Source organism: Micropterus salmoides, unplaced genomic scaffold (genome assembly GCF_014851395.1).
Source record: "Micropterus salmoides isolate LMB-PRFRI ecotype aquatic unplaced genomic scaffold, ASM1485139v1 Ms_hic_scaffold_22, whole genome shotgun sequence".
Classification (NCBI taxonomy): domain Eukaryota; kingdom Metazoa; phylum Chordata; class Actinopteri; order Centrarchiformes; family Centrarchidae; genus Micropterus; species Micropterus salmoides.
Genome location: NW_024041373.1, coordinates 16653156 through 16680045, shown reverse-complemented (window position 1 = coordinate 16680045; position 26890 = coordinate 16653156). Strand labels below are relative to the sequence as shown.

The window sequence follows — 26890 nt, the reverse complement described above, 5'->3', positions numbered from 1 at the left end:
CAGTCTTCCAAGGAGTGAAGTCACTAAAATATATACACACACACACACACACACACACACACACACACACACACACTAAGCGTTTGTGAGCAACTATATATTAGTAGTATCAGTATTTGCCTGCTCCTGTATTGTTCAGCTCCATGACAGGCTTCTGAAAATGCATTCTTACTTATGCAGCTTGAAGCTATAACCTTTTTGACATACAGTAAGCTGTTCATACCTCCAGTAATTGGTCTCCATACTCCAATCCTGCCTGGTGGGCGATGCTACCTCCAGTAACTTTAGAGACAAAGATACCCCCGTTCTCCCCGCTGACGATGGAGATGCCCAGAGGCTCCCCACCTTTGTGCACAATAACATTGCGGGGTTCCTCCAAGTATGGCCTGGTGGGAAAGAGGAATGTGTATAAATGAATGGCATCCAATACATTCAGTTACAGGATACCACACAGGAGCAGGTTGAGAGGATGAGGTGAAGTCACAGTTTGACTGACCAACTTATTTACTGCTCTGGAGAGTCACTTGCTACACAGGTTTTAGCATTAGTCACACAAAATCATATCTGGTCCAAACATTATCAATAGAAACACTTGAGTTGTGTTCAAGAACGCCCCCCAGGATTGTCAACTGATCAACTCTCCAGAGCGGCACTTTACACCTGGCTTACAGAAGAAACTGGACAGGTTTAGAGTACAAAGACACTGTGTGCAACATCATAACAGCACAAGCAAGTGAAATCCCTTCACATGAAGGGGATTTGCATGAACTTTGTGTGTCTTCATAACATGTTGGCTTTGGACATGGCATACAATTCTGTGAAGGCAGATAAGAGGAATGGATTGGCAGCCAGAGACAGGGGTAAACAGAGTGGTGGTGTACAAACAAGACCATGACCCAGAAGCTCGCGGCTGAATAATACTACCATTACATAACATACATACTGCACACTAAAGGGTGACTTGGCTCAAGGCCGAAATACACGCATGCATCTTGACCATGTCGTCATCACAGGGAATGGATACTGCATGCGTGAGATTCAAGTGGGTTTTCCGACATGGAGGGAGACAAGCGCAGACATGTAAACATAACACTGAACCTTTGAAGTTCACCAAGTGTAGCTAATCAGGTCTATCTGTTTCCTAAGGCACCAATGTCGCAGCATGCAAAGAACTAGCTATCTGAAAATTAATCCGCGTTCTTGTGGCTTGTGAAAAACATCACAAATTTTCCTTTTACATTCCATGTATTGCATATGAACTGCACAAATGTATTGTTCCCCTTTATATTATCTACCCAACTGCACTGAAGCGATGTGAACGACGTGAACTTGGGGGAAGGGTGGGGGCATTCCCTTGTTTGTAGCACTGTGCGGGAGAACGAACCTGAGGCTCCTGAGAGAGGAGAACCTCGGCCTTGCAGCCAGAGGAATCCTTAGAAAAGATCGGTTACGGTAAAGAGATCTGGAAGCCGGAGGTTGCAGAGAGGCGGGAGGAAGATAAAGAGGAGAATGGAGGGCAGATATAATACAGAGACAGTAACTGTAAAAGACTGAAAGGTGTCGGTGATACAAAATGGGAGTGTTGGAGGAAAGAATAAAATAAAATTAAATACCGGCAGGTCACTGCTTCTTTCTAACAGCAAGAGGATTCTATAAAATTATTTTCAAAGTTTTAATACGATTTCAATCTGAATTTCAATGGATTTCACAGCTCTGACCATGATAGACCTGTTGCCTGGCAACGCCTTTTGACATAGCCTAGGAGGATCCCTAAGGGTAGGCCTAGGCCATATTGTACTCGCTTCTGAAGTGATCCTTACAATTACACTCTCCATCATTCACTCATTTTCTCAGAATCCCAGTGATATATCAAAGGCTGTGCTGATGATAATAATCATCTGATTTATATTCTTAACAGGTCAGCTGTGATAGAGAACTTCCAACTTGCCAACAGAAATTTTTGAAACAGATAAGGAAATTGATCAAAAATATGTCAACAAACTAAATTTGTTGCAGTCAGCAGCATCACAATAGTGCAGACATGCCATTCAGCTTCTTGAAAATTTTTATCTGTGAACACTCACTACTGTCTTACCTGTCTTTCCTGCGCTCCCCTATTGGCACCGGGCTGACCGAGATTCGAGGTAAAGTGGAAATGGAGCCTTGTGATTGGCTGCTGGCAAACGAGGATGTCTCCAGATTGAGTGGCGACTGTGGAGGCGTGATTAGACTGGGACTGCTACACTCAGAGTGCGAGAGGGAGCCTGGATTTAGGTGGAAGAGGAGCAGAAAGAGACAGAATAAGGGGGTTTGGCAGTCTAAGATGACACAATCATCTCACGTGAAAATACACTTCTGCAATACACACTAAAATCTGATTACAAGTGCAACTTCACACCATTCTGTGATAGAGATTTTATGAAAAGGTCAGTAAACACCTCATCTTACTCGTCTCACATTCACAAATATCCTGACATTTAATTTCTGATAATGCTATTGCCACCAGACCTATCTGTCAGCAGTTTGTTGCTTTTGGGTTCTATATCTGCGTATGGAAGTTTAGTTTAATCAAAGAAGCTTAGAAACACTTCATGCAAAAAAAATGGTTTAAAACAACTTTGGGAGTAGGTTTTGGGAATTTGATTTTGAACTGACTGTAGACTTAGTGTCTGAACATTATCTGACCACTACAGATGCACATTAACTGAAGTAAACACAGTACCTCTGTCTGATCCCAGCATGGAGCGGGGGTAGCGGGGAGTGGAAGGGATTTTGATCCTCTCTGTGCGGTACTGGACATTATTGGAAGAACCTGGCACAGGGACAAGATGATACATAAATGAATGTTGTGACGTAATATCCGAAAAGAGAAAGGGACACTGAGTCTGTGACCTCTATGTGTGTGTGTGTGCGTGCGTGTCAGACTGACCGAGCCGTGCGCTGGAGGGCAGTGAGTTTGTACCGTGTGAAGCTCTGCTGCTGCGGGACGATGAGGATTCAGAGTAGTCACTCGTGCGCTTCTGCTGGCTCAGGTCCAGGCTCAAACGACCCTGGTGTTGTGGGCTGCACAGACAAAAAACAAAGCCTTAGGAAACACTCATTTAATTATGCGTACAATGCTTACACAATTATTTGAACACGCACAATATTTCACAGTTCAGAGCTAATTAAATTGATGGGCTGAGCTAAATTGCAAATGCACAATATCAAGGCAAAGCAACAGTAGAAAATTATTTTTATCCTAACCCAAATTCAATTATGTGATTTTGCCTTTGGCTAATAAAAAAAAAACATTAGTCATCGTAACTAGAACTGACAATTAAGGAACCCTCAATGTAAACCTCTGGTCTTAAAATACAGGTCAAGGAAACGGTGTGTGAAAAGGAGGTAACCTGGTGTGTGTGTGCTGGTGACATATCTGGGAGGCGACAGATGGACAGTTGCTGGTATGAACGCGGTGACTGCGCACGGTGTACACTGGATTCCTCATCACGGCCGTCACAGCGGGGCAAGGAGAAAGACCCCGGTGGGCTGAATCTGACAGAGCACCGCCATGTTAGAGAGGGGGGGGTGTCGTAAGATTATGGTGAAAGCATGTAAGTGTATGTGTGTAAGCATTTGAGAAACTCACTAGGAGGTAGGGTGCCATTGTAGACTGTGGGGACGAAGCCGACGCTGTGCCTATGGGAGCGGCTGGGAGAGGAACGCAGCATGTCCCTGGGCTCTGGTGAATGCTCATCGTTAGAATAGCTCTGTGATGAATGACAGAAACAATAAGTTACCATTTTCCCTGCAGGGTAACAAAACACCATTATGTCTAGGGAGAAATCCTCTACACTTTGCTGGAGACAAGTACCGGACCAGACAAGTATGAGAAAAATTACTGAACGAACATCCCAAAACAGTAAAATAGACATTTAGCCCCCCACCACCCCCATTCTGCATGCTTCAGGGCCTGAAGAGGTAGCCAGGCATGGTTGTCTGAGCCCCAGGCACTGACTCAGCTCCTGGGCTGGGTGTCTGTACCAGTGCAGAAGCATCAATCACTTTGACACGCTGGCTAAGAGGCAAGTCCCAGAGGCATTACTCTGACAGAGCTGTAAATTCTATTACAAAATGGATGCTTTGGACCACTGGTATGATTTGAAATGTTGGCCACATTTTGAATTCAAACACTTGTCAATGTAAGCCAACTGCCTTGAATTGGTGTGGAGAGTAGGCAAAAGAGAATTTTTACGGGAAGAACTTCCAGGATCACATGCACCACATAAAGATCCATTTGTGATGCTTTAAATGGACTCACTTGGAAGGTTGGAAGAGTGATGGTCTGGGGGGTCATCCTACGCCGAAGGGCGGGTGCAGATTTAGGGCGCGGCCTCTTAACCTCTGGCTCCTCCCCCCTGGTTCGGCCGATGTCCTCGTCACATGACTTCCTCGAAGTCAGGACCTTGCCGTCCAGGAAATAGTGGTTTCCATTCCTGTCTCGTTCTCGCTCGCTCCTCTCTCTGCTTTCTCCTGCTGCCATGGAGGTGGCGGCCTCTCCCTTGCTATCTGAGGTGATTGTGCAGTCAGAGGCAGAGCTGCTTTGATGTTTGTGTTTGAACTTAAAGGAGTCACTGCGAGTGGGTGGGGTTGGAGGGGTTGGGGTAGGGGTGGATGAGGAGGACAGGGACTCTGTCTTTGAAGGTTGTGGGGAGTGGGAAGCTGCAGCGGCGGCGGCTACTGCAGCAATCTGATTTGCTGCCATGTACTCCATCTTAGAGGAAGGTGTTTCGGGGCGTTTGAAAGTGTCTGGGTCGAAGATGGACTTCCTTTGCTTGGGCGATTTGTAGATGGAGAGCTGGGCTGCAGCTGTGACTGGACTGGTGTTTTCTGGCGCAACCGACATGGCTCCCACCATCATCTTAGGCCACGTGCCCCCACTGTGCTTCTTCTCCAGGGTTGTCTCCATTGTGATGCAGTCTGAGGGAGAGACAGGGTCAAAGGGCAAGGAGGAAGGGCCCTTTGTGTAGGGACAGCACTCCTGGAAAGCACTGGGTCCATAGCGGCCTGTGCCCAAGTCAGAGGCTGGCCGAAGGCTAGTGGCATGGAGGGAACCTGTGGAGAAGGGCTTGCTAATGTCGCCGTACACCTCATCAGATTCACCTCTGACCTTCCTCCTCTCCCCAGAGATGCTACTCGTGCTGGTGCTCCCAACATCAGGGCAGAAGATGTCAGTCTGTGTTGAACTGTTGTGTTTGAGATTGCGGCTGTTCCGGGAGTGAATCTCTGACAGGTGAAGGCGCCCGTTGGACTTCTCTGATGACTCACGCAGGCTCTCAAAGATGTTCTGGCCTGATGTGCTATGAGGGAAGAACTGTGGCGAGAACAGATGAAAGAATTAGCCTCACCAAATGAACATTTTTATATACTGGCAAAGTAATTAGTAATGCTTTAGATAATTCAGTTCTCACAAACCAAACAGTAAAACTGCTATGTAGGGCATGCAAAAGTAGAAAGAAAGCTCTTGAAGATTTTTGGCATAGGTGAAGTAGAAAGGAGTTCAGAAAGTGAGAAAGAGTGTGGCCCACCTTCATGAGAGAGAGGCTAAGAGAGTCCCTGCAGCTCCTCAACAGAGCCTCACACTCTGTCACAGATTTGTTATCCAGAGCAATGCCATTTATCTGGGGAGTAGAGAAAGACACAGGAAATAAGGACAGGTCATTCAACACTTAAGCAATGCACGTTAGTCTGTATGATATTCCTCTGAGACGGGGTAAGTGTTGTATGTCTTGTGTGGCAGTTTTGACAAAATAAATGCACATCTACATAACACATACAGGTGACATATCTTCTGAATATGAGAGTGCCTGGGGCCTGTGATGCGTTTCACTCACTGTGGAAAACACAAGAAATCTAGACCAGCACATTTCAGTCTGCAGAACCCACACACTGCAATCCGTACATTTCCTTCACAATGGGCTCGCCTTGAGAGAATTTTCTTTTTAAATGGTCAGAGATGTTAAAGAGCAAAGTCAGTAATATATTACAGCTGAGATTTATCATCAAATCACTTCAGGAAAGAACTTTCTGCTTTGACCTAGAACATATCTGCTACACATCTAACACATTTTATCGAGCATCTCTTGGCTCACCTCTGAGCCTCAGAGTTTAGCTACCGACATTCAATTGCATCCCATGCATATTTCATTGCAGATTTAGCACTGTGGACTCTTTTTTTCCTTTTTTTCTCTTTCAAACACAATTAACCGTTTAATAAGTTATATATAACACGATACACTAATGTGATTAACATCTACAAGGGCATGATCAAACACGATACTCTGCCATGATTAAGATCTCTCAAAGCATCATCTGTACTTACCATTGCTAATTGTGGTTGCAGCTGAGCTATCATCTGGCATATCAGTTCCCTGGCTACATGGATAAGACTGCTCTGCTGCTAAATGGTGATATCGAAGTTCTCTGAGACTGGCTTCTCTGAGAGGGTAATGCACAGGGGTGTTAAGATTTCCGCTGCAACTGGCAGATTAGCATAAGAGACAAGGTCACTTTTCAAAAGATGGGAGATGGTGATGTATAGTTTCATTTCTGACACTCGTCTTCTCGTGTGCGAAGACAGCTCCACCTAGCCCTCTACTGCTGCAAGTTTTTTGAGGATTTAATCAAAGCAGGAGACTTTCCTCCCTCTGCTTCACACACTCAACCAAATCCCACCTTATCTGGCTTTTGGAGTGTGGATACTGGAATAGAACAGGGCCTGGATTAGAAAGCCAAGGGAACCTGTGTGAGCTGCAGTATGGTAGATGTGGAGAAAGGGAGTATAAAAAAAAAAAAATAATAAGATGGATCTTTAGAGGAGGCGCTAACAAGGACTCACAGCGATCAGTCGGTCTCCAACTGTAAGAGAACCTTCCCTGGCTGCTGGACTGCCCTGGACAATGGCAGTGACAAACACGCCGCTCTCCAGTCCAATGCCACTGTCTGAGATACAGAAGAGAAAATGAACAAGAAAACATGAAACGGCAGCCACAAGGAAAAGTAACGACACAAAGACAAAGCCTTTAAACTTTATAAGCAAGCTAAGTCATTTAGCAGTCTTATGTACACCTTTGTGTCCCACGAGGTTGATGTGAACAGGAGTGACGAGCCTTCCTCCCAGAGACTTCCTTCTTCGTACCACCATGTTGATCAACCCTCCACCATTGAGGACAGCCTTCACCACCTGCTTCCTATCCTTATTGGTCAGGTCGACGTCATTAATCTTCAACAACCAATCATTCACTCTGGAAACACAAGAGGACGGACTATGAGGCATTTCATAAACTCTTAGTCCAGAAAAGGACATTGGAGAGCTTCGTGATGCAGCTCATACCTTAACCTTCCATCCGCGATACTTCCTTTGTCCACCCTTGTAACAAATATTCCACAATCCCCTGGTAAATACGGATCATTTACTCCCTCAGCAATATCAAACCCAAGTGCCTTCAAATCCATGTCATCCTGTAAAAAGGCAATGATATAAATGTCAGTCTTCATTTTGACAAACTTATTTCAATATCATCAAGTTTTTGGCTTTAGAAATCTACTGGCTCTCAAGAGACTGGCATGTCACCAAATCACTCTCAGTAATAAGAGCTGAGCACTGCTCTTACCCGGTCTTTTTCAAACTCCACCACCTCTGTCTCCCACTCCAGGGAGTCTGTGTCAATGGCTGAGTCGTGAGAGCTGTGGGCCATTAGCTGACAGAACCGGGCCTCCTTCTCCAGCTGGCTCTCCATCTTCTCCCTTAACAAAGGAAGACATCGCACACAGAGTCAAAGGTCTGTCACTTGAGGATGTATGGGCAGAGACAACAGAAAGAATCAGACACAGTCAGTCAGAATACTGGAAAAGATTTTCCAAACCAAAAGCACACCGTTCCTCTGTTTGGAATAAAATTAAAGTGTGTGCATCATAATGGATGTAAAACCAGTCTATACTTGGGAGGGGGTTGCATGTACACAGATAAAATAACATGGAGAAGGTTAAACATGATTTGACATTCTTTTTATGTGGCTCAAATTTTTTTTTATGTGGTTCTATCCTTTGAATCCACTTTCCTTTTTATGGTTATGGGAATCAAATTTATATTTACTCATAAGAAAACTAAAAGTAGAATGCACACAATGCCCCACTGTCAGAAAGATATATGGTGTCCTATCAAGGCATGCCTTGAGGGTAGCTGTGACATTAAAACCCCAATCAACCATTGTTCTTTATAGAGGACAGAGGAAGAAACTCTCAAAGTCACAGCATACTGCGTACTCCACATGGTGCGTTGATTCAAAAATGGCCATATCCGCTTTAACCAGCAGGGGGAGCTTTTACATGCAATATAAACACGTTCTTATGCAGGGAGGAAGAGACAATGAGAATCCAAATGTGTATGTGTGTCCAAAACACTGCCACTTTTTGGGATTACACTTTTAATCTGGCCATGTGGAAAGGGTGCCAGACAAACAACAGAGCTCTGTGATGTCTCCAAAGGCAGAATATCAGTGTTTACGCCCTGCCACACACTGAGTACAACAGCTTATAGAGACAAAGACAGTATGACACAGGAAGTTGGCAAAGTAGAGGCAATGAAGTCCTGAAGAAGGATTTTCCTTTTCAAGACTCACTTTAGTTCTTTGAGTTCTCTCAAAGAATCGTTCTTCTGTTTCCTCATATCGTCCAGGTTACGCAGGGCATCGGCCAAATCGCTGACTGCCCGGTCCCGTTCCCGCCGCAGATTATCACAAAGAGTCCTGGGGAAGGAGAGGAGAGAGGTGGCGAGACGATGTGAGAAGCGTATTGGAAGGAGCAGGTATTAGCTAGTGATTCTCCAAGATCTGGGTCATCGAATGTGCCCTTCAACTCCTATCAGGAGTCTTTAACAAACCCCATTCACAGACTGACCTTATGCTCTCCCTCTCCGCCACTATTTTGTCCCTCTCTTGAAAGGCCCAGTCCCGTCGACATTTGGCCACCTCAGCCTCCTGTGTGGCCTCCTTCAGTTCCTGGGACATGGCCTCATACTGTTTCCTCAGCATCTCAATCTCCTTATTGGCTCGTTCCATGTCCAAGGTGGCCGAGTCTTGTTTCTACGAACATTGAGTATACATGAATAACATTACTTATTATTTATTGCCTTTCCATTTGTTACAACATCCCAGAGTTTGCAGTCTCTTTACAGGAGACTACCCAGATGTGTGACTTTCAAACAAAAGGTTCAAGTACATGTGATATATAGAAGGACTGTTAAGAGGGCCATCTAGTGGGCAAACCTAGGTCCAGACATCTGAACTTTCAGTCCACCGACATCCTGTAATCCACCATCTAACAGCTCTAGGGATGCACTAAGCTCTTTATCATGTGTCTAGCCTTTGACTTTATACTGTCAAATCTAAGGTGTGGTGTATTTGTTACCTGTCTGGCCTGATAGTACTCTCGGAGCAACTGATCCCGTTGAATGATGGCCTCCGTCCTCTCCTTGCGGGCCACATCCCTCTCCTCCCTGACCATCTCGATGTCCTTGCAGGCCTGGCTCAGCTCCTTCTGAGCCTCGGCCTTGTCCTTCACCTCGTGGCAGTACTTCTCTAGCAGCTCGTTCCTCTCGCAGATGGCCCTGTCGCGGTCCACCAGTGACGAGTTCAACTCCTGTCACAGAACAAAAGTGTAGTGTGTGTGTGTGTGGGAATGAGGGCATCTCAACACTATGAGTCATTAACGTGATATGATGCAGAGTGGCCCTACACTACTTATGAGTATCTTTTGTCTGTCAACCAGAGTGTTCAAAAATATTCTTCAAAAAGGAGGCGGTGGAGCTGACATATTTTTGTGCAGTGTGCTCTGTGAAATGGCCTTTGACCCACTGTAGATGCCTGGCCAAAGTCATTTTTACACACGCATTAAAAACTTGACAGGTTGATATTAAATTCTCACAGAGGAAATAGTTTACTGAGTAACAGTCAGTGGGACACTAAGTCTCTTGTGGAAGCTGTGATTAGAATAGTTTTTATTCCAAAATATTTTAGGTTTGATGTTTTAGAAAATATATTTATTTGCTTTCCACCAATATCTCTACTGTAAATATGTAGCTGGAGGCAGCAGCCAGTTAGCTTAGCTTAGCAAGAAAAAGACTGGAAACGGGGAAACAGCTATCCGGGTTCTGTAGCATAAGGTATGACAATACATGTAGCTAATGACAAGATATGACAATTCACCATATTGGGTTCACGAGAACAAGACAAGACAATATTTAATTCGACTGAAAGTCACAAAACGCACAACAATTCAGGTGTATTTGAAATGTTGCTTACATATTGTTTGTTTCATGTATGTCACCATTTACTGATTTACTAATATTGGTTTAATCCGTACAAAAGTGTAAAAACAACGATTCGCAGACTAATTCTTGGCCAGGACCAGAAACTTCCTGGAGTCCCTGGGGGATGCTTAGCAACTGGGACTGGGCATGAAATAGTCCACTATTTAACCATTTTGGATTAAACAAACAAGATATAATTGTGTGGTGGTAGGTGGGTTTTGTTGCCTTTTAGACAGAGCCAGGTTAGCCGTTTCTCTGTTTCCAGTCTTTATGCTCAGCTAAGCTAACTGGCTGCTGGCTCCAGCTACCTATTAACCTTAGAGACATGAGTAGTCTCCATCTTCTCATCTAACTAGAATGAAAATAATTAGATGTTCCACAAGTTTTTCATTCATCTATATACACAAACGTCTATAATATATCGAATTTTGTGAGTAAAGGTTTAGTCATGTCATTTATTCATTTCTGTTTGATATTGTCTAAAATATTTGATATATTGTTTGAGAGAATTTATAAGAATAGTTATCATGATGTTGTGATATTAACAGTGCATCAGGTATGACTAATATATTATATAAAGTTTTTTACATTCTTAAACCTGATACCTGTCTGAGTGCCTCCAACTCTTCACTGGCCACCACTCTCTCTGAGGAGGTGTTTTTCAGCCGGGCTTCAGCAGCCTCCAGCTCTGTTTGCAACTTGTCCAGCTCCTTGATCACCTGGTCCCTCTCACTCATGATGAGTCGATACTCGTTGAACACGGAGTCCCGCTCCTCCTTGTACTTCTCGCAGTCCTTGGCTGCCTTCAGCTGCAGGTTCTTGTAACGTGTCACCTCTGACTGCAGGCGCTCCATTTCTCTCTGCAGCTCCTTGTTCTGAGCTGAGGACTTGTTCAGTTCCTGCTGCACTGAATCAAACCTGGGGAGGGCAGAGGACGATGGTGAGCGTTTGTATGAGATGCCCATATAAAATGATGTGCAGCCTGCAGCTCGACTGTTCCCATGTTTGTGTACAGGTGCTGGGGTCATCACCTCCTCTGCCAGACTGAGTCAGTCCAGCGAAACCATCACAAGCTTGAACCACAATATTTACTACATATTGATATTAAGTGATTTTCCCAGTAATATAACAGTGGTTCGTCTCATGTGTTTTGTTGTCTGTATGCGTGCAGACGATAAATGCTTTCACCTCCTCATCGACGTGGAGTACTGCTGCTGGTAGTGCATGGCCGAGTCTCGCTGTTTGAGCAATGCATCCATCTGCTTCTGCAGCCTCCGGTTCTCCTCCTCGGCCTGCTCCAGGCGGCTCAGGTCTGTGTTATGGTTAGCCACCTTCTCACTGTAGCGCTTGCTCAAGGCATCGTACTCCTTCTTTACGCCCTCCAGCTTGTCCATAGCCGTGTCATACAGTTTGTTTAACACTTCTGACGAGCCCTTCTCTCTCATTACCTGGTAAGGACAACAAAAGTCAAAATGTTGATGCCATCAGATGAAATTGAACCGAGGCCGTATTTGCTTTGCCCCACCTTAGCAGCAGATGGCATCAATGTGTAGGCAGGATTCTATTTTTACACGGCAAGCAAATCCTGTGCCAGCCTGAACAAAGTGCATTTTTAGAACTGCATTTAGGCATAAAAGTAAAACCAAATATCTGTCCTGCAAAATTAACACTTTTATGTGTAGATTGTGTCCTTCAGACTGCATTATTCATTCTCATTACTGCAGATCTTGCTAATATAGTCCTCCTGACTCCTGACAGAGCTGCTGTGACCTCAGGGCTGTACTGACCTATACAGCATACAGTGCGTATTATACACTGATCAGCTACATGGTTTGGGTCAGCGTGCCCTTTGCCCAAGCCCTTTATTCCTGCGCTTGCCCTTTTCAGAAGTGCTCTGTATGCACTTCCCTCTGCTTGGCTGCCCTGTGCTCTTAGCCACTGCAGTGTTCCTGTGGGTGCTGTGTGAGACAGGACAGCACTGAAGTCCAATACAGGTCACAGCACCCTTGTGCTGCTTAGAACAAAGTATTAAGTGCATAGTAGACAACAGGCAATATTGTTTGACTGTCTGAAATGTATGACTTCACATTATAAAGAGGAACTATTAAAAATGTATGATGCTGTAGCAAAGTAAAAATATTCTTTGTGAAAAATCTGTTTGATTTTGGATGTTGGCATAACATCTGGGCAGCTAAAGCAAACACCCACACATGTGTCTGCTTGTGTGTGTGTGTGTGTGTTTAAGTGCGAATGGATTGTACCTGCTGTTGTTGCAGCCGGAGGTCTGCTAACTCTTTCTGGTCTTCACTGTGCAGTCGTTGGAGCTCCTCACAGTTCTGTTTCAGGTGGTTGTGCTCTCGGACAAGTTGGGCATTGTCCCTCCTGAGTGTCTCCATCTCCTCCTTCAGCTGTGTCTGTTCGCCCAAGACGCGGCTGTGCAGCATGCTGGGTAGAGGAAACACATGTGTGCGTACAGGGAGACACACTGCACATGCACAGATAAATAACAGAAAGCAAGCTTTGATGATATTAAGAAAACAGGGGGCTTAAAACCCAGTAGGAGAACTTTAAATGCCTAGATTAACACTTTTTGAATCAAGCTTTCTGTGCGGAATATGTTGAACAGATGTCAGCCAAAAGCGTACAAAGCATCCGTGTTATCTATATACTGTATAAAACGTCGATCTGATTACCCATTCAACATCTAAAATTTAACAACTTACCTTTTGCTTCTATCATGTTAGAAAATATTCAAACTAGCTGCACTCTAACAGTTAATACACTGTATGATCACTTTCTATGCTCTAGAAATTGTGCTTCAGCTTATGAGCTGTTAGGCTGAATTATTCAATCACATAAATGCCTCCATTTCCAAGCTTTTAAAACCGTGCATGTTATTATTTTTTTGTAATGCCAATTCTCTTTCAATGTGCCAGCTATAGCTCCAAGGGATGTTCTTTCAATTAGGTTAATTGCAACTCCATGCCAGAATTTGCTGCAATTCCATTAAAACAATGCAATAAAATGTAATTCTTTCTACGATGAAAAGCAGCAGGCAGCTGGTGACAAAATGTTTATCCTACGCTTACAACACTCCAGACACAAATTTACCACTGCTTTAATATGGAAATTTAAGCAACTAGGTGCATCACATTTACACCACCTGTATTATACAGATAAATGTTTAAAACTGAATGACTATTAAAGAGTCCTTCGTTAGCAACCAGAACGGGAAAATTGGTACGATGACACTTAGCAGAAGAAATACTTACTGGTAGAAGTCGGCCTCTTTTACAGCCTCCTCGCACCTCTTGAGTGTTTTGGTGTGCTGGTTCTGGAGAGACTGCAGATCTGCCATGGCCCTCATGCACTGACTTTTCAGACGCTCGTAATCATGACTGGCTTTGGAATTTGGCCTTAAGGTGAAAAGCAGCAAGGAATCAAAACTCTATCCAGCAGCCTTGTGCGATAATGTGGCCAAACCCAGTAAAGATTATGGAGGATATAAAAAAATATTAGTGACCTGCCCCTTGTATGTGCTTTCATAATATCCGAGTGAAATGTTTGACTAAATGTAAATTGCATTTTTTTTTAAGTATGCAATGATGTAAGCAAAGCAGCCATCGTATCATCTGTTGCACAAGAAACATCTGTTAAATAGAGCACATTAAACTTAAGAAGTCAGTGGCCCCACTCTGCAAGGTAGAGTCAACATTATTCCACACAGCAGAGAATTAGTAGATGAAAACAAGGCAGACACTACTGACATCAAGATGACTAACAATCTAAAGAACGTAATCATTACCAATCACATATTTTCTCAGATCAGGTCAATAGTTGGACGTGCTGCATTTCATTTAAGCAAAAAAACAAAAAAAACAAAACAAAAAAAACACTTTAATCACAGTAGACAAATTCATAGAGATCAGCCAAATAAAAATCGTTACCACAGGGAAATAAACAATAACATCAACTTGGCGGGCAGGCCAGGATTTGCACCTGCAGTCGTCGAAGGTGGTCCCGGGTGATGCCAATGCCAGACGCTTACGGAGCTCATCCCTCTCCCTGGTCACCTGACGGAGCTGGAACAAGATAGTGTCCAGGTTGTCGCCGGATGGCCGGTTGTCGTTGATGGCTGGGGGTGGGGAGGACGCTTCACCATTAACAGGCGAACCTGCAACAGTGAACACATTACCGGAGGCTAGGACTATCAGCACACAGTGGAAGAGTTTCACATCATCATTCACAAGCTCGCAACCAACTTTAGCATTAAAGTTTAGATCTGCCCAATGAGGGCAGCCACTGCCTGCTAAAAACTCCTATATAATCTGCTCAGGGTTCTTTTTCTGTGACAATTTGGAAATTATCTTGGATTTACAAGACTACACCATCTTTAATCTCTGACATGAAATGAAAAGCAGAAAAAGCATACAAGATTTGGATATGGTGATGTAATGCATCTCTAGTACTCTATGTGTGGGTAAAACAAATGTATCCATATATTCTTGAATTAAATGTAAGTGCTCATGTTTGTAATAACAAGGAATCGAGGTCTAAGGAATAGGTAATAACTATATTTATATAGTTGATTTCTAGAATTTCTAGATGTCGTTTTCATTACCCTGGTCTTATGTACACTATCTATCATAAGATCTGGCAGTTCCCCTCTACCTGTCATGACAGAGATTAAAATTCACCTGACTGATCTCAACAGAGGAGGGTTTGAACAAGGTCATTCTGTGTGTACCTGACAGTGAAAGACATTCTGACACAAAAAAAAGAAGATATATTATTGCAGAGTCACTTTTGGGGTTGATTTCATCATTGAAAAGAACACCCATGGCTGGAAATCTGAGGATTATGTCCATCTTTGGCTCAACATTTGGCCCTTTTGGAGGTTTATGTAACACAGCTGAGTCATTTGGACTTTAGTCAAAACTAGGGAAAGGCAAGCATGGCTTTCTTAAGGAAAGAAAGACACTGGGAGAGTGGTTTTGCCCCAATGTGGGATTTAAAGAGAAAAAAAATAATTACACTAATATCAGTGTAAACAGCATGCCACATGCCATAATGCAGCCATGCTGATTTTACTTTTGCACTGTTATAGTGTGTTTGGAGATGGTAAATAATGGTATAGACCTGGCATGAGACAGAGACACACACACACACACACACACATACACACCCCCCCCCCCTTGGATCCTTATACATACCAACACTACTGAGGGAGCTGCTGCTTTCTGAGTCAGAGGGCATAGTGGAGAGAACGCTGTATGTGGAACCTGCCAAGAAACAAAGGCCAAGAGAAGAGATACATTCAGATATAAAGCGCTGGCAGATTGATTAACCAATTACATACAAGCTTGAATTAATTGCCTGTACATGTGGAAATGAAAAATTATTACACAGTCAGCTTCATATTCCCTGCACACTTTTATGATAAATTTGATGCAGGGTTTATACTTGGAATAATAACTTCCAACACTCCCTCTTAGCAGCTCTATATTATCGCCCCAGACCGCTGTAGTCATTAAAGCGCCTTTCCCTCACTGTGCACTCTGCCTTTCTTTGATGTATAGTCCCTGTATGTTTCTGCTACACAGGCAGAATGTCACGGCTGAAATGGGATTTTCTCTTTTTATGTCAAGCACATAGAGTAGGGGACGGGGGGACGGGGGGGTTGAATCTCTATCTGAATAGCTGTACACACTGTTAAGCTCGGGGATATTTCACACAGGCGACCACAATCCAGGAGAGTGTATGCAAATCCCCGTTATACTGCAGAGTCCCTGCTCCAAAGAGCAACATAAACATGGCTGGCAACACATCATTCGTATTGTACAGTAAAAGTTATTTTCACCAAATACTGCTGCAGCCAGGGTATTAACTAAAACCAATCACTATTTTAACTCCTCACTGGCTCACAGTAAAACAAAGAATTTACTTTAAATATTTCTTGTAGGGCTGAACGATTTTCTGCCAAATATTGCGATTACGATTTGATTAGCAATTTTTTTTGTTTTTAGTTTTGTTTAAGTTCAATATTCAATGCCAGTCTATTTTTGACGGAAGCTGCCGTGATAAAACTAATGTTCTGAAAATGGACTACAAAAAGCGCATCTTTGATGGTGCGTTCCAGTTGACATGGGAAGTCGGAATTTCCGAGTTGAAAGGTCAAAATTTCAAAGGGAACGCCCCCTTAAGGGAAGTCAGGAGAACCGCACTACCCCGACTTTGTGATCCAAGATGGCTGTCGGGGTATCAACAGTTAGTGAAAGCTGTAGGTTATACTGTTTATTAGCACTTCTGTGTACTTGTGACTCATATAAATGTTTGTACACAAAGTGCTGTCCAACAGCTGTCTGGCGACGTGTTGCTACAGTGTTTAGTGTGAGTAAAAATACCGCAAAATGCGGGTGGTTTTTTGTTTGTTTGTTTTTTTTTTTTAAATCAATCAGCATATCAATAGCTAACCTGGCTAACGTTAGTTGTAAACAAATAGCTGGCCGAGCGAGTCCTTTGGATGAGGGACGAAACGTCTTCCAGTATCTTCAACCAAGTCCAGTTGCCCTTGATTTTAACCTTCGTTGGATAACTATGACCTGGACTCATCACCACAGATAACATTAAACTCTAGTGTATCACTGCAAAGTGTTAGGCTATATTTGATTTGTTTTATGATTAACTGTCTAGTTCATTGTAGGTCTCAACAACAAAAGCCCCAACACAACTTTCTTCATTTAGGCTATTAGAATGATTTTATTTTATTTTTCCCCTCAATCAACTTTTATTATGAAGACAATTAAAGTCAGAGAGAGTCAGAGAGTCTGTCAGCAAGAAACACGTTTTACGTCATTTATCGTCTTCTATTCAGTCACATTTGAGGCTGGTCATTCCTGTGTTTAGTCCAATAGACAATAAATAGTAGCCTTGCGGCTGGCAACCGTCTGTGTGGCTGGCAACATTATCCCACGTTTTCTTCTAGTTTCATTTGATGTTGTAAAGTGTAAGCCCTGTGCCCACTCTGATTGGTGAGTAGGACCATAACTGGAGGCGCATAGCGCTTGTGATTGGCGAGCAGATCTGTCACACAAGGACGACAACGGAATGAATTTGTAACTGCACGACTGTTTAAAACGGGTCAAATGCCCTGTATGATTAACCTATATTTTAATCGCCACCTTTACGATTAGCTAATTGCGTTCCTTCAAATCGAAATTTCGATTAGAAAATGATTCATCATTAAGCCCCAGTTTCTTGGCTTAGCTCCTCCCTATGTCCCCTGGACAGATCCCTTAGATCATCAAGTAAAGGTCTACTTACTATACCTACAATAAATTGGTGGTGGTCTCTACCACTAAGATCTGCTGCTATAAAGATTTCTTCTTCAGGACTAAAAACATATTTTTTTCGCAAGCGTTTAAACAGGTAAAATATTTCTGAATCAAATCAATGTTCTCTTTATTATTCCCTTTTAAATAATAGCAATAAATATAATGCCTTATTTTATTCTATTTTTGTAGTATTGTAATACCTTCATATGATGGGTTTTTATTTCATCAAATGTATATTCTTTCTCGCTTGCTTTTTATTTGAAAGCACATTGTGTCTGAATGTGCTATAGCAATAAACTTTGACTTGACCACCCATATTTTCCAGAAGTAGATGGGTTTAACATTTTTACATCCCCACACAACCAAGGTTGCTGTGTTAGTTGTTGCAGGAAGACAATAATAATAATAAGGTCCCCTCGATACACATTTTAGAAAATGCTTCCAGTAATTAAAACTGAAAATACAAACAGGGAAAAACTGTCCCTCTAAGTGAAAATCCAATTTTCACACAAATATTTAGATTTATTTTTTTAAATATATTTTTTAAATACACATTGATAAATGTACAGCTGTAACGAACAATTATTTTCATTGTTGGTTATCTGCTGATTATTTTCTTGATGAAACCATTAAACATTTACTCTTAAGCGTCAAGGAGACATCTTTAAATGTCTTGTTTTGTCTGGCCCACTGTCCAAATACCAAAGGTATTTCATTTACAACAGAAAAACATTGATTCTCACATTGTATACAAGCTGGAACCAGATAAATGTTTTATATTTTAACTTGAAAAATAGCAAAAAATAAATTGATTATCAAATGCTTGATTTTCTTGTTGTCGGCTACTGGTTAATCAACTAATCATTTCAGCTCCAAGTCAGTTCCAAGAAGTCCTGTGTATACAGTCATAAATTAGACATATTTGATCCTGCATAAAACAGCACAGTGAAGCACAGATAATGCAAATCTAGTGATATAAATGTACACCAAACACATGGATAAAGTCTTTCTGTGTACAGGGTTTAAAAGAGCCGAGGAATGGTAGCTGGCTTTGTCAGCAGCAGGCAACAGATTGACGCCAACTCTTCTAGATCTCCATCTCTGTCCTTGCTTCCCCACTGGGTTTAGCAACAACTCTGGCTCCAGCCCTCAATGTGTGACAAGGCCAAGCCTAATTAACTATGAGCTCTGTGCGACTGAGCCACTCCATTTTAAACTCTGCAGAAAGAGGAGAGGAGAAGGGGGCAAGAGGGGAAAGAAGGGGACGGCATGGAGCAGAGGAAGACAGATGAAAGGAGATAGCCTAAGTCGCAAAAGAGATAAGGAGGGAGGGTGTTTGAGAAACAAAGAGGGAGAGAAGTAAGGGAAGAGACTGTAGAAAAAAAGAGAAAGGAGTAGGGCGGAAAGGCTTTTAATCTGTTCTGACATTCCCTGATGCTCAACACTTTTACCCTGCGAAGTGCTCGGAGCACACAGCTTTGATTTCATATTGTTCCATCAGACAAGATGAGAACCACTCTGGGGCTGCACAGCATTAGTCCTCTACCATCAACACCGCTATGCAAAAAGCTCATGCTCATTTCCATGGCTGCACTGAAAAGCAACAACTGACTTCTTGAACCCAGTATGCGACTGACAAGGTGTGATAGTAAAAGACGTGAGCCACTGAGAGGTATTATGCCATCTCAGCTGAAGGATTAAGTCTTTTTTAAATGCTGTATAGAGTCAGTAAAGCTTGGTGCCGCGGGGGGGGGGGGAAGCTATAAAATGTAGCTTCTCCAATGTTGGATTTTTTTGATTTGTGTTTCAGAAGCTGATTTGGCTGCAAGGACAAATATGTGCACAAAAATATAAATAATATCAGAGTCATGGGCTGATTAGTCTACTTCGGACGCACACCAACGAATGCAATTGCATGTCTGATATACGACAGCTATCTGGTGATCGATGGGTCAGCGGCATTAGCCTTTTCCGACAGCTTTTAATCATCGATAGCAATTAGCACCAGCCACAGTCAGTGAGGCTGATCATTTGTATACAGGCTCATCGCATCAATAAAGCAGGCATCCAATAGGGCAGCAAAGAGCTGATGATCTACAGTGGGGGAATCCACCAGTGCCAAAACACTGTCAGACCGGACAGATAAGACCTCAGAAAAAAAGAACCAACATTCACATCAAATTCCAACAGACAGACACATTATGACAGATTTCATCAAGGGCCATTACATATGCTAATATGGAGCGAGAATCTGTACTGACTTCCATCAAGAGATACACTCTAAGGTGAGAATATTCCAGTGGACCTGAGGCGACAGTAACAAAGGGCTGCTGCTGTGATCTAAATAGGTCAGGGGACTACTCACCCTACCTAAGGGGTTCCACTTCCCCCACTCTTCGTTTCTCCACTCTCCCCTCTGCCTTCCATCCCAATCAAGCGATGTGCTCAGCAACCAACAGTTGCTTCAGAAGATTATGTTCTCCAGCACATAAAGCAACATGACACACGTTGCCATGGTGAAACTAGGATGAGAGGAATAGTAAATTCTGCAACGTGGTGAAAAGGAAGAGCATGAGTATTGGGGAGGCTAGTGGAGGAGAGCCTTATCAAAAGAGATGGAAAGTCTGGCTTCCACCATCGGGTGAGACTAAATTATTTATCAGTTCCAGAAAATTATTTTATCTGACAGAGAGAGCGTCTCCCAAAACATATGATTATCACTGCAATTGGACTCTGGTGCTGCTTGAAACTCCCTTCATCAGAAACACATTGACAAGCCTTGAAACTATGGATTCGACGTCTGTTCTGTTCCCAAGAACACAGAAGACACAATTTACAGAAGACACAATTTACAGGGCCGCTTGGTAAAAAAAATAAAAAATCAGCATTGGCATTCCAAAAATAATACTATGTGCTATACTTTATTAGCCGCTGTCAGCTCTTCTCACTGTCAGTGAGCAACACTGATTTAAAAAAAAAAAAGAAAAGTCACGCACTAAGAGGCGAGCAGAGCCTAAATAGTCTTTGTGGTCGTCCTCAGCTTCACAGCCATTAAACTACAGAAGCGCAAATAATAGCAACACTAATAATACGGTTGAAAACAACCCACTCATTTTCCAGTGTGCTTAACTGAGACTGAGGGATGTGTCAGCATTTAGCCAGAGAGCATAAAGCATCTCAGGCCTCTGAATCCAGGCTGTAGTTCTGAGGATGTAGTGAGAGTTAGTGATGCACATGTCCCACCTACTCTGTCCCTAAAGCCTAAACCCTCACAGATGTAGGCCCCATCCACACTATTGCGTTTGTGTTTTAAAACGGAGAAATTTTGCTGTGTTTGCACCTCCTGTCCAGACTAAAACGGTGAAAATGATGACCTAAAATGGAGAAGTTTGACATCACTGCCGACTGCCTTTTTCGTTTGGAAACTCCAGAGAGCGTTTTAGTGAAGACGAACTTTAGAAACGATGACGCAGACGCTCAGCTCTCTGATTGGGTCTCATAAGTCATGCAAAGTAGAAACACGATGCTATGAGTTTTGACAGGGTATATTTATTAAAATATTTTGTACCGTGCAAATAACACTTATACACTTGTACTGTGTGTATGTCGTCGTATTTACTTTGTGACGACTCCCAGTCTGTTTTCCACCACCAAAGCCGCTTTTAACTCCCATGTTACATTCAGTAACAGTCCCAGCTTGTTATTGGTCCATGCGAAATAAAATCTGGTGTGGTTCTTCATCTGCAGTACTTTATTCTTTTGCCAAATCTTCTGTAACTACGGAACAGACCATCTGCTTCATGTTTACACCGACACGCACATGCCCAGTGTACGTGAACGGCCACTAGATGTGCATCTATTTTAATTCTCCATTTTTAAACTAAAACAGAGTAGTGTAGATGGGGCCTTAGTTGACATCACCTGGTATGTGCTTAAGTGTGAGAGACTGCAAGGGCCCAAAAAGGTGTAATGGTACAGCACTTTGTGACATCTCACATTACCTTGGCAATGGCGAAACATGATGCGTACAATTGTGGGATTGGGAGTATTTATTATTCGTTTTTTAATTTCTTCATGGCCAAGGCACTTAATGGGTAATTTCAGTATTTTTAAACCTGGGCACTCTTTTCACATATTTTTGGGTCGAAATGACTTTGTTGTGTTGGAGTAATGTTAGTAAATAAAGTCCTGCAAGCAGTTCCTCTATGCACACAAAACATTCCTCTCTCCAACTGTGACTCTTGTTTTCACCGGTGTTTTCCTGCAACAATTCGCCTCTTTTCAGAGAGAGAACTGTCCTTGAGCGAGACCTCTGTTTCTGGTTAAAAACAAGTGGTGTTACTCATAGTCATCCTTTCCGTTAGTTGTCAGACACCTCATAACAGTCTGAGCCTGTTGATGCAAAAAACAAAAAAAGCCGTTTTGTGAATGTAATTTTGACAGACGCAATTGCTGCTGGCTGAAGCCACCTACTGCACGGAAAACTTCTCTACTAGTGATTTTGACCCCAAAATGTGAGAAAATAGGGCTCACATTCAAAAATACAGAAATTACTCTTTAAAAAGGGACCCATTGCCTGATTTGAACATATTCCAGGCTCTTGCCTTACAGAGTGGACGAGAGTTAATTTTCAATTAACTTTATACTCAGAGATGAGGACTTATGGAAGGTGTGCATAAGGGCTCAAACAGTCTGCGAGAGAGCCCTCGTGTAGCTGACATTTCGACAGTGGGACAGCTCTAAGCCCTCGTGGATTTACTGGGAACTCGCCACAAAGTCTGTGAGTCCATGAGTGTGGAGATGGTGATTGGGCCCATCCCAGTAATGGTTGAAATACCTGAACTCAGGATATTCACAGATACCGGAGGTGTTGAGAATGGATGTGACGGGGAATGTGGGGAGAGAAAGAGAATGTCATGCAACAAAAGGTCCCACGCCAGGGACATTGTGATCCCAGTATATGGTATGCGTATTTCGCCCCCCACCCCCATTGTAGATCAGAGAGAATTTTCATACTTCAAGTAAAAGTAGCATACACATTACAGTTCAAGTTGTGCATTAAAATTTTACTTAAAAATAAAGACGTATTGGAAACATAATGTACTTATGAAGAATCAAAAGTGCAATGACTCATTTCTTATAAATAATATTGGATTACTATTATTGATGCATTAACATTTTAACTGCTTTATATACTGTCAGGTAGTTTCATCCATAATAACGAATCCTATTTGATAAACTCATGTTTAATTGTCATTTGAAAATCAACTAAAAGTGTGAAAAAAATGTAGTGCATTGAAAAAGCACAATATTTGCTTGAATTAGTAGTAGAGTAGAAGTAGCATAAAATTTAAATACCTCCACTTTGTACTAGTACAATAATTGACTACCACTGAGTGCAATCCACATCTGTAACTACACTTCATTTCACTGTGGAGATGTTCATACACCAACTTTCTTTTAAGACTTAATCAATGTTCTAGAAGCTTTACAAAATTACACTTTTACAATTCATAGTTTTCAGTCACGTGACATGCACGGCGACGTGGAGGGCAAAACAACAGACCAGGATAGCGGCTCACACCGGACTCCCTCGTAGAGACGCAGCAAAAGCCGGTAAATTTTATTTGGATGACTAACTCAAGAAAAAAGGTAGATATGGACACAAACTGCAAGTGTACTTTCAATCCATATACAGCACACGCTGCTGTATTAAATGTACGCCATTAAAAAATGCCAGGTCCCTGCCTGCGCTCAACTCTGGTAATGTTTATATTTACCTTGTAGGGAATCCCTCACCTAACACAGCTCAGGCTTGCCTCCTCGTCAATTAGTGCATCGGAAAGCACAAAAAACATCCGGCATTTTGGCAACGCAAAAGTAACAAACTCAAAGTAACAGTGTATCACTTGCTTCCTGAAATTCATGGTTTTCATTAGAACAGGGATCAAGAAACAGTATTTAAAGTAGATTGGTCTTGCACGGCTAATCAGGTCAGTATCACTGCTGTTACAATCCAGCATCCTGGAGTGCCATTATTTGGGGGGGGAGACTCAGCAAGGGACAATTAAATGTGGAGAAAGATTTGAACTTCCCTCACACACCTGTATCCTACCCTACACCTCATCACAAGGTTCATGTAAAGTTTAAATTGTGGTTAGTGCTTCTGCAAAGAAAACATAAATTCTGTTGTCCAATTCCCTCCCTTCACGCTGGGACTTCCAGTAAGCCATGAAGTGGGCCCAACTTCTGTGGAGGCAATGACAGCACAGGCCAGGATTCTGGGCAATGGGCCAGTGAAGCCTTGCTGCTGGGGTTAAGAATTGATCATCTGATTTAAGGAGTCTACACTAAGCATAAACATGAAGACATCTAACATGATGACTCCAGGAGCCAGGATTACTTCACTGCACGCACATCGCCTGACTCACAGCTCCTCCATGTTCATGAAGGCCAATGGTCAAAGTCAACCACAATTTTCACTCATAGCTCCAAGCCTGCCCTGTGGCATGTCTCAAAATAAGATCTGTTATACTGTTGATTGAAATGCAAGACCATCTTCCGCAAATGTAGCCCTAAAGTAATTTTGGAGCTTTGTAAACACTCAGTGAAATGCAGTGAAAAACAAGGAGAAGATGCATAGACAGAGACCTAAAGAGGTCCTTTGCCTTCAGCCCTGCAGACCTGTCAGAACTGCTGAGCAGTACGAAAGTCCAAAAAAGCCCCTGAGCGCAATCCAGCCCTGCCAATTATCAAGCAAATGGGTTTTCTCTGTGCAAAGTTCCCCTGCTCAGCATAAACAAGACATAATTTCTTTTGAACAGCTTGCTGGTGCCAAGGGTTGGGTCAAAAACAAAAAGGTGAAAGATGTCTGCAACATGTCCTCCAAATGCTCTGCTACATACTGCAGCTATTACAAATATAAGTCAAAACGCTGCCAAAAAGCCCGTCTGTGTGGAATAAACCCACTGCTGGAATTTGGGCAATCTTTGTGACATTCCTTTCGTGTTTAATCGAGGAGGAGAGGAGACTATGTTGACTCAGAAAGCATTTTCATAGTGTGTTGAGATAATTAAGTTTAATTAAACCGGACTATAATTTATTTTATTTTTTTTATTTTTTTTTTAAAGGTCACCAAGAGAAAGGAGTCTAGTGCAGAAGAAAAGTGCACATAATCACTAGGGCTAGATGTAACACTGCGGAGATATAACAACGTATTGTAGACAACAATTATATGCAACAAAATGTGTTTCACTGCAATCCTATATAGCCCACTGTGTAAAGCACACAATGTTGAAGCCTGGCGATTCTAGCTCTCCCATGGAAGTAAATAATTGTAACTGTGTTTGTGCAGATCAGAAAGGCCCTCTTGGCATTTAGATTCTAATCATATTTGTGACAGGCGAATCACCCCGCTGCTCCAAAACACCTTAGCAGACAGGAACCAATCATCAAAAATCTCTGTCTCATTCGAGATTTGGCTCACACTCGTGCCAATAATATTAAAACTATACGACTAAACATATTTCAAGGCATTCTGGTCCAAAAAACAAGCTATCCTGGCATATCTGTGAATGGTGCATAGTAACCATGTAAGCCCAAAAATAGTTAATCTCTTGTTCGTGTGTCCTATCTATAAAAACAGTGGCGGTACCAAATGCAATAATCATCACCAGACTTTTCTGTGGATTAAAGGTCAAATCTGAGCTGGTGTTAGGTGCTAGAGATTGGAGGAAAAATGACTGCAGGTGTTGGCAGGGAGGATAAAAAATAGAGAATTAAACACATGGGGAGAGGAGGCAATTAGAGAAAGCTAAGACACCGTGATGGTAGGACAGGAGAGACAGAGAAGACATCAGAACAATGTATAATACAGCAAAAAACTAACATAGGAGGTGGGTGATGGTAAAACAAGGCGAGGAGCTGTTTATTTCCATGACTTCATAGCACTGATAAACATTTAGAAGCTGGCATTTCCTCTACCTTGTGGGGTAATTAGGAAGTGGGGGAGCATGTGTAAAATGATAATGAAGTCCTGTTCCACAGTAGAGCCTCCTGGCTGTGGTTTGCACATTCAGAGAGGAGATAAACCTGCCATCAGATATTAACGCTCAAGTAAAAAAAAATACACTTTAACACTAAAGATGTGTTATAAAACAACCACATTAAACTGGAAAAGTAACAGGAGGTCAACCTCTCAGGCTTTTATCAGATGGATTTGTTCAGCAACATTGGTGACAAGAATTCCTATACAAATAACGCTGCTAATTACAGCTCAAGTAAGGCTGCACATTTGACATGATGACAGATGCGCAGGAGGACAAATCATTCACTGGTCTACCTTGCAATAATACATTTATTTTCAAGGCTTCGGTGCTAGACCTTCATCGCAAACAAATGTATTATTACAAGTTACATCAGTGTGCCTGAGTTTATTTGCTTGATGAATACCTAAAATTTCTAAATTGTTGCACACTATTGGCTTCCTTAACATCACAGCACATGAATAACTTGGCCCTTCTCTGTCAACTGAAGCCTGCATTTGCTGGTTGTACAGAGACACCGCAATGTAATAAAACTCACACCACACAGATAACTCAGAAAATGTGATCTACTCAAATATCATCAGTCACATCTAAACAGAAACCATTGGTTAACAGCAGGTGAATTGATGGCTTCCTCTACACACAGAAAACACAATAAGAAGGGAATAAAGTGAGACTGAAAAGAGTGGTGAGGGGAAAGAGAGTGGGGAGATGAGGTGAGTGATGGTGTGCGTCACTGACTGACTGAAAAAAAAAAAAAAAAGGATAAAAAGTGAGGCCAGGTCTAGCCCACAGGAGATATTTAAGAGCAGCGGTCGTGACAAGAGCGTCAGGGTCATAACTCATTCTGTCTGTTCACTGTGGTTTATGGAGTGGGACAGAAACTGGTTGACAGAGAGGAGAGCACCCCCCTCATATATACACACACACCCCTATGTCCTAGGCTGCTGTACACAGAGCAAGCTGCTGACTGGGCACTTTGGGCCTGCTCAACTTCTCAACAAAAGGCCTGTTGTCTCCCTCTCTCTTGCTCCCTCTTTCTATAAGGCGTGTCCCTCTATTTAAGTGTGTGGAGAAACCACTCAGTGGGGGGAATGAGTCAGATAGAAGAGAGAAAGAAAGTAAAAAGAAACAAAAGGGACGGACAGTGAGTCAGAGAA

General features: G+C 42.6%; 1 protein-coding gene across 3 annotated transcripts in view; it reads right to left on the bottom strand.

The window, feature by feature from the left end:
* Positions 1–26890, bottom strand: part of dlg5a (discs, large homolog 5a (Drosophila)) — a 40090-nt gene that overhangs the window by 9768 nt on the left and 3432 nt on the right. The window contains exons 2-22 of one of the 3 annotated variants that reach the window (XM_038736857.1): positions 15565–15633; positions 14351–14525; positions 13624–13767; positions 12613–12796; positions 11540–11799; positions 10957–11269; positions 9451–9681; positions 8941–9125; positions 8664–8789; positions 7656–7788; positions 7376–7503; positions 7111–7286; positions 6881–6984; positions 5571–5663; positions 4304–5356; positions 3632–3752; positions 3393–3537; positions 2930–3063; positions 2723–2812; positions 2096–2264; positions 224–386 (exon numbers count right to left, since the gene is read on the bottom strand). In XM_038736857.1, coding sequence (XP_038592785.1) covers positions 224–386; positions 2096–2264; positions 2723–2812; positions 2930–3063; positions 3393–3537; positions 3632–3752; positions 4304–5356; positions 5571–5663; positions 6881–6984; positions 7111–7286; positions 7376–7503; positions 7656–7788; positions 8664–8789; positions 8941–9125; positions 9451–9681; positions 10957–11269; positions 11540–11799; positions 12613–12796; positions 13624–13767; positions 14351–14525; positions 15565–15633 — 4196 coding nt within the window. The remainder of the gene's footprint in view (positions 1–223; positions 387–2095; positions 2265–2722; positions 2813–2929; positions 3064–3392; positions 3538–3631; positions 3753–4303; positions 5357–5570; positions 5664–6880; positions 6985–7110; positions 7287–7375; positions 7504–7655; positions 7789–8663; positions 8790–8940; positions 9126–9450; positions 9682–10956; positions 11270–11539; positions 11800–12612; positions 12797–13623; positions 13768–14350; positions 14526–15564; positions 15634–26890) is intronic. The other 2 variants (XM_038736858.1, XM_038736859.1) reach the window with 2 other exon arrangements.